The 7,988-nt window shown below is 40.5% G+C and overlaps 1 protein-coding gene and 1 pseudogene across 1 annotated transcript; both read left to right on the top strand.

Annotated features, from left to right (window-relative positions):
• The first annotated feature begins 4,499 nt into the window (after positions 1–4,499).
• On the top strand, positions 4,500–5,294 carry LOC142849066 (transcription initiation factor IIA subunit 2 pseudogene; annotated as a pseudogene).
• Positions 5,295–6,344: 1,050 nt separating this feature from the next.
• Positions 6,345–7,363, top strand: LOC142848872 (vomeronasal type-1 receptor 4-like). The gene has a single exon (XM_075971049.1). It carries the CDS (start codon positions 6,425–6,427, stop codon positions 7,361–7,363), a length of 939 nt encoding a protein of 312 aa, XP_075827164.1. The 5' UTR covers positions 6,345–6,424.
• The last annotated feature ends 625 nt before the right edge of the window (positions 7,364–7,988 follow it).

Below are 7,988 nucleotides of genomic sequence, written 5' to 3'. Positions count from 1 at the left end.
TGCCTTCCAGACCCACCCAGGTCACAGTTTGGCACTTTGAGAGGATGAAAACCAGTCAGAAGATGCAGGGCACTCTGTACACAGAAACTTAAGTTAGTTGTTCATTTTCTCCTCTCTCGTTTTCCTTGTCAAAATGATTATACTATGATTAAGCTTGAAATAACTGCTGAGCAAAATGGATATAGTAATTGTGGAGATCGAGGGACCCTGTACTTCAGGGACTGGGGCTCAGCAGAGGCCTTCCTTCCCCTGACACTGTGACAACATGAAACTAGAAGTCTGCAATATCTGATGTCAGCCAAGAGCCCACAAATCCTGACAGTACAAATATGACCTGACAAGTGTCCCCTTCCCAGAGTTGCTCCACATCCTGTCTGCACCACAGAGGTCCAGGTGAGTACATGGAGGTAAGAGCTTCCATCCCCTCAGCTGTGCCATGGAGAGTTTCATTAAAGCAGAAGAGTCTCTCAGACTAATCCAGGCAGCAGTAAACCTCAGGACCTCCACTTTCCTTCTCTCCCTGGCACCAGAAAGATCAAAGGAGACTAGTTCCTATAGATACAGAGATGGAACAGAAATGCTGAGGCATTGCTCTCCATCCTCAGGCTGGAGTATCACAACAGAGCTCTGGCTGGGTCTTTGTCTAAGTTACCTTTCTAAATGGATCAATAAGATAGATAAGATTTTCAGATGTCTGTAAACCCTGAAGAAAATCATGATTCATTCCTGTAATGTCCGCATTAGAAAGACTGAGGCAAGGGAAGTGTTTAGTGCTAGTCTGCTTTGCAGAGGATGATTCTCTCTAAAATAACTAGATAGATGAAGGACAAAAACATCTCTCTTTCAGGTGTCATTTTGCCAGCGCTGTGCCTTCAACAGTGTCACTAGTGTGTGTAACACTTACACTTTTCTCTTTTGATGCATTTTCAAGTTTCTAAAATTGGCAAAGTTTTACTATGGCCTTTTAACTCCCAGTGTGATGTTTTGCTGCCTGTATCCATCCTTAAAGGCTCTCAATTTTATCACATACTATTTTAAAACTTGTCTTAAATGCAGTCATTGTATTCCTTGAAGGGTGAAAAATATAACACTCAGTTATAGTATCAATACCATACAATACAGTTATCAATACCGTCTTGAGAACTCTGCTTTTTCAGATCCAGGCTGTGAATGGGTACATCCTGAAACAGCTCGACTTATGTTTATCCAATGCTAAGCAGCAAAGAACAATGATCTTTTTAGTTTGGTTTGTTTGCCTGCTTGCTTGTTTCTTTTAGAGAAAACCAGGATGGATGGATGTAACTTACTTTGGACTCTTAGGAGTTAGACTCATCCTGACATCACCCATCCATTTAAACACAAGTCCATCCTGTCTTTCAAATTCATTTGCTTTAGTATTTCCCAAATAATGTGGAAGATGAGACACCTCTTCCTCCACTGACAGTGACTTTAGTTGACAGGAATCAATTATTAGAAGATCAGAGCCTGGTCTCAAATATGATTTAAAGATTAGAAAAGGAAAGAGAGGACTAGAAATGTAGTAATCTCCCCAAAAGCAAGAATTAAACAAACAGAAAAGTGTTTATATCTTCCATCAGTACTTGGGTGAACTGACAATAGGGATTTTGACAGATTCCAATCACTGCAAAAACACTTAATTTTTAAAATCTAAATATGTCAGTGAATACTGATGTGCTGCCAAGGACCAGCCCTGACAAAAATGCCTCTTGCCAAGGTAGGGATGTGAGAATTTAGAAATATAACTAAAGAATACAGAGACTCATGAAAATATCAGAACAAAAACCATAGAATGTATTGGGAGTGCATTCCTGTGAGTACTAAAAATTGCCTACATTTATTTTTCCACAGCTTTTATGCCCAAGTAAACAGGGGAGGGGATGGAGGGTGGGGAGAGAGAAGTTAACAAAAGACTTTATTAACATGATATCTAGGACAACTCAAAAAGTTAATTGATTTGTCACTCTGAGATTTCAAACCACTAGCATTTTGTTGTTTAAGCAGTAAGCTGTTCTAGACCATGGACACTAAAGGCAACCACTCCCCAGGTGACCTCATAGTTACAAAAGAAGGAGCAGGAGTCCATTTGCATTTCTTGAACACCTGTCAAGGTGACATGGACCCTACTTGAATGAGCTATTTTAATGTTAAGGGAACCAAGCAATCAGATCCCGAGCTGAGCTGTGCAGCTAAGCTTGTTGATCATTTGAGCAAACTCCAACTCTCTGACTGCAAGACAAGGTGGAAATGGGCCCACATTTTTGGGCTTCTGCAATTCCTTCCTTTTCTATTAATTTTAATAAAGCCTGTAATTTTGCAGCAGGATAGATGATCATATCTGACTTCGCTGAACACTTTCTCATATCCCAGACTTAGCTGTCTTTGGCACATGTATTTTAATTATACATGTCTATGTCTTAGCGGCCTGGGAAGAAAAAGGATCAAACCCATCACTGATTGCTGACCCCTGTAAACAAAGGTTAAAGAAAAGTTCCTCTGGGATCTCTGTCTCTGAGGCAAATTTTTGTTAAGAGAGTTTATCTGCAATTAGATAATGTTTCGTGAATAAACATGCTACTACAGTCTTTGAATTAGAGGAGAGGAGGATCACCAGGGTTGGGAATGTCTTTTTTAATTGGTCTAGAGTGTTTTTTTTAACAATTTTTGTCATATTAAAATCTAAGTTTTTATTAAATATGTCAAATTTAAGCTCTCATCGGAAACATCAAACATTTTAAAAACCTTTTATGGTAAACTAAAGCAGTTACAAATATTACCAGGTCAATACTATAATTTTAGAGTGAAAATTAATGATAAACACATAATTTGTCACATTACAATTTTTTATAAACCATTTTAATTAAAAGAGAAAAAAGGTGTTTTTGATGTGTTAAGTCCAACCGCATTGCTCTTTTTGTAATTGTCTCAGTCTCTGAGCAGCAGCAAACCCTTAGGCCACCGTCCTCATGTTTGAAGGGGGGCATTAGTCATTCCTTGGAATGAGTTCTTTTTCCCTGAGGGGAAAATTGAGGTCTCAGATTTTAGGTCTAATATTTTAACAGTAGATTGAATACCATACTGTCAAAATGAATTCTGTGTCACAAAGAGCAAAACAGTCAAATGTTCAGTCTGTATTTTTTGGTATGAATCCAAGGTAAACAGGACTCATTAGGTGGAAATCTGTGCAGCAAGTCCATCAGGAGGCTAGAAATCACCAGTTATCACCATGATCTTTTTATTTCTTGTTAGACTGCAGTAAGTGGTTATTGTTTTAGGTACCCTTTTCTGGGCCTGCATCATGGTGGTGTGAAGAGGGCAGGATTATGGTCTTAGGAACCTCTTTTTGCTTTTCTTTTCTTTTTCTTTCTTTCTTTTTTTTTTTTGGTTTTTCGAGAAAGGGTTTTTCTGTGGCTTTGGAGCCTGTCCTGGAACTAGCTCTGTAGACCAGGCTGGTCTCGAACTCACAGAGATCCGCCTGCCTCTGCCTCCATTAGTAGCTGTGATGTCATCAGGGCTGACATGCTCTAACTACCTGTCAGGATGGCACAGACCTACTTAAATAAACTATTTTAATATAAAAAAACAAAACAAACAATCACATCCTAAGTAGAGACATACAGAAAAATTTGTCAATCATTTAAACAACCTCCAACTCTCTGCCCATCAGACAAGGTAAAAATGGGTCTACATTTTTTGGGCCAATACGTGTTTCCTATTAATATCAGAATCATATTTCATTTGTACAGCTATTTCTAGGTATCAGGGTTTCCAGGACTCACTTACACAGGCAATAATTAAATCTTTTCTATAGGAACAATTGACAGCAATAACTGTCATTTCAAGCCACGTCATTCATCGGGACATAGATATTTAAAACAATCTTGTGAGTTTAACAGGAAGGAGGGCAGTGAACAGAGGCATTGCAGGTACTCAGAACACAAAACCCATGCAGCCACTGTAATATTCAGATTCCTCTTCTCCTAGAAAATGTGCACAAAGCTAACCACAAATCGCTGAGAAACGAAAATGCATCTCCAGAACTTGAGGAATAACGTCCTACCCAGATTCAAGTTCTGGAATCAGCTCAGACTGGTGTATAAAAAAGCGACCGGTCTGGCAGGAGCCCTGCCTGGCTCTGCTGGCGCCGCGGCGGAAGCGCCTTCCCTCAGGTAGGCGGCGGCGGGGCCGGGAGCGGGGGAGCCGCGGCGGGGCGGGCGGTAGCGAGCGCTGTGGCAGCCGGAAGCCGCCCCCAGGCAGATGCGGCTGCGCGGGAGCAGCCACCTTCCTCTCCTCAGGCCGCGCTCTGTGGACGCGCGTCTGGCTCAGAGACCCGACCCGAGCGCTTCCGCTTCATCTCCCCCGGGAGGAGGGAGCTCCGCGGTTCTGCAGCTGTCGCCACCTTAAAGGATTGCAGATGGCCGCGGCGACTAGCTTCAGCAGACGTTGAAGTCGCTCCTAGCTGTTTTCTAACTAATGCTTAGATGTCGAATGGGAGCGCGACCTGGCTCTCTGCTGGCCCGTTGCAAAGTTTGCATCTCTCTGGCCCTTTTCGCCTCTTCTCCACACCCATATGCCGACCGGTGTTTACCTTCAACGGACTAAATGTTTCGTTTGACTCCCGTCGTCGGTCAGGACATCAATACAAGCCTGAAGAAAAAGTAATTGCTTCATTTTAAGCCGTGGTATATCAGTTATACAGAAATACAACTTTGGGAAACAGTCTTCGAGAGAGCCTTGATGAGCTCATACAGTCTCAACAGATCACCACCCAGCTTGCCCTTCAAGTTCTACTTCAGTTTGATAAAGCTATAAATTCAGCATTGGCTCAGAGAGTCAGGAACAGAGTCAATTTCAGGGGTTCTCTAAATACACACAGATTCTGCGATAATGTTTGGACTTTTGTATTGAATGATGTTGAATTCAGAGAGGTGACAGAACTTATTGAAGTAGATAAAGTGAAAATTGTAGCCTGTGATGGTAAAAATACTGGCTCCAATACTACGGAATGAGTAAGAAATGCGGCTTTTTTTATGCCAGCTTCTGTTATTTTCATCGCTTTTTGAAGAGAAACATAGAAGAGACTTTTTTAAATTTATTCTTACGATGCAGAAATGACAACACTGTGCTATACTACCCAAGGGTTCCACAGAGAGAAGCATGTGGCTCTGTTCTCTTACATGGCCTTTAGTACACAGCATAAATGGAACTTTTTTAAATGACAAATCAAAAGTGGTTGCCTTCACAAGAATATTCTTCAATAAACTTGTTTTAAAACTTAAAAAAAAAAGCTGCCTGTCTGACAAACAGTTTGGAGGAAAAGCAGGCTGCAATACCAACTGACATAATTGCTGTTCAAAAGGCCCCACAAAAGCAAATGGCAACATGAACTCTTAGTGGAACCCCTGCTCACACCAGTTGCCCCAACTTACTGTGCTACATGCAGTTGACATTGAGAACTCATGACTCAAAATGCACTCATCTCATGGCAGTAAATACACCCTCATTAATCCCATTTAGGTTTACGTCATTAGGATCCCCTTATTCAGAGCTGTTCCATGTTCCCTTATGTGTGACTTAGGGGTACAGATGCCCTAAGTCATCCACTAGGATCACAGTTCTCTGGTACCCTCTGTTCTAGAAAGCAACACAAGGTTCTACTAGACATCACCCCAATCTGCAGCCTGGCAGTTACATGAAAATTTTCAGGTTATATTTTATTAATTCAGTTTTAACTGTAGCACTCTATCTAAAGAAGTTGTGCGATTGAACTTGACATTGAGAACTACATTTTAAAAAAGACTAGTGAATATTTGTATTGAGTGAAATCATAGAATGGTGAACATACAAACTTCAAAAATATTAGGATGTAGAAATTGAAGTTATAAATCTTTGATGCCAAATGCAAATCTAGACATTGTTACAGTAATTAAGATACAAATAAGAAAGGAACCTGTGTATTTGGAAATTCAGTGGAGAAATATGATGAAATAGAGAAAAAGGGAGAATTTGGTTGGGGAAACTTGCAGTACAATTCAGTTGTGTTGAGAGTTAATTTGTTAATCCATGCTTGTACACAGACAGACTGACAGACAGGCACACACGAATACACATTTTAACAAGTCAATTTTGCTAGTATAGAACTCAAATATATCTCTGTTAAAACTTTAGAGTTTTATTCCAGTTACCAAGCTCACCTGTCAGAGCACACACATAACTCAGAGTCTACAGGGAAGAGGAGGAGTTCAGGGACCCAGTCTACAGCAGCACATGTGTCCACCACTGACTCTCGTATATAGAAAATGCTATTATGTGAAATGTTTTTCAGATAAATGTCTAGCATTACTGATGCCTTCCTGAAAAACTCTTTTTATCCTGAATACAAGATTTTCTACCCAGAAAGGAAGAAATGCTTTTAAAATTTATTAAGCAAATAGTTTTCCTCTTCATGACTGTGTTTGGAACTCTGGGGAACATTTCTGTTTCTGTGAATTATATGATCACTTGGTGGGGAGGGCCTGAGAAGAAACCCATCCACCTTATTCTCATCCACTTGGCTTTTACAAACATCATAATCCTTCTTGCAAAAGGATTGCAAAAGACAATGGAAGATTTTGGTTTGAGAAACTTCCTAGATGACGTAGGATGTAAGATCCTCATTTACCTGTCAAGGGTTTCCCGTGGGGTCTCCATCTGCACCAGCAGTCTCCTCACTGTGGTCCAGGCCATCATCATCAGTCCCAGAACATCTGGGTGGAGGAGGCTCAGACCACAGTCTGCATGGCACATCCTTCCATTCTTTTCATTCTTTTGGATACTCAATGCTCTAATAGGTATGAACCTAATTCATTCTGTCACAAGTGCAAGTCTGAATATATCCGAACTCAAGAATGGTGACAACTATTGTTATTTTATGCAAGAAAGTCAGAAAACAAAATGGATTGTTCTCTCTCTTATGGTCCTGAGAGATGCTGTGTTTCAGGGAGCCATGGGAGGCGCCAGTGGCTACATGGTACTTCTTCTCCACAAGCATCACCAGCATGTCCTCCACCTCCAGAACTCCAAGCTTCTGTACAGAACTCCCCCTGAGCTGAGAGCTGCTCAGAGTGTCCTCCTTCTGATGCTCTGTTTTGTTTTCTTCTATTGGGCTGACTGTGCCTTTTCTCTACTTTTGAGTCTCTCTTTAGCGGACAAATCCTTGATGTTAAATTGTCAAGATTTGATAATCATTGGTTATGCAACTTTTAGCCCCGCTGTGTTGATTCACAGGGAAGGACTTCTCCCTGAGTGGTGGCATGCTCAGTGGGAGAAATTGAGAAAATTTATTTCTCTGTTATATGTTCAATGAATTTTATAATATCCCAGTTTTATAATATTTTAAGTAAGACAAAAATCTCACAAAGCATTTCAAGCATGTATTTATTCATAAGCAATCTTCCTAGTAAGTCCCAGCCTTGAGCTGAGAGAGAAATCTCTGTAAACTACAGTCATATGTGAATCCTTAGTCTCCACTTTTCCTCTCTTTTGAAGGGATTAAAAAAATTTTTATATTTGTACTGTGTATGGATAATTTACCTGCATTATGTCCTTGTAACACATACATGCTTGGTGCCTGTAAAGAGTAGAAGAGATAATCAAAAGCCCGTGACTGACTGGAGTTAGAGAGGTTGCTCTGAACTAAAGTGTTGCTAGGAATTGATCCTGGGTCCTCTGGAAGACAAGCTAGTGCTCTCAACCACTGAGTCATGTCTGCAGCATAAAGTAAATGGTCTTAATTATATTTTGTAAAACTAATTTTACTATCACCATGATGGGGAACACACAGATGAATTTATGTAAAAGGAGACTGAACATTGTTTTCCTGCCTGCCCCCAATAAATAATCACAGAGAAACTATATTAATTGCAACACCTTTTCCCTGATGGCTCAGATGGACTTCTAGTTAGCTCTTATATCTTACGTTAACTAATTTC

Source organism: Microtus pennsylvanicus, chromosome 4 (assembly GCF_037038515.1).
Source record: "Microtus pennsylvanicus isolate mMicPen1 chromosome 4, mMicPen1.hap1, whole genome shotgun sequence".
NCBI classification, from domain to species: domain Eukaryota; kingdom Metazoa; phylum Chordata; class Mammalia; order Rodentia; family Cricetidae; genus Microtus; species Microtus pennsylvanicus.
The sequence above is the reverse complement of the archived record's forward strand: the minus strand, read 5'-3'. Positions and strand labels throughout refer to the sequence as shown.

What these genes read in the sequence shown, in the direction of transcription:
- LOC142848872 (XM_075971049.1), top strand. Translation starts at nt 6,425, where the DNA reads ATGCTTTTAAAATTTATTAAGCAAATAGTTTTCCTCTTCATGACTGTG.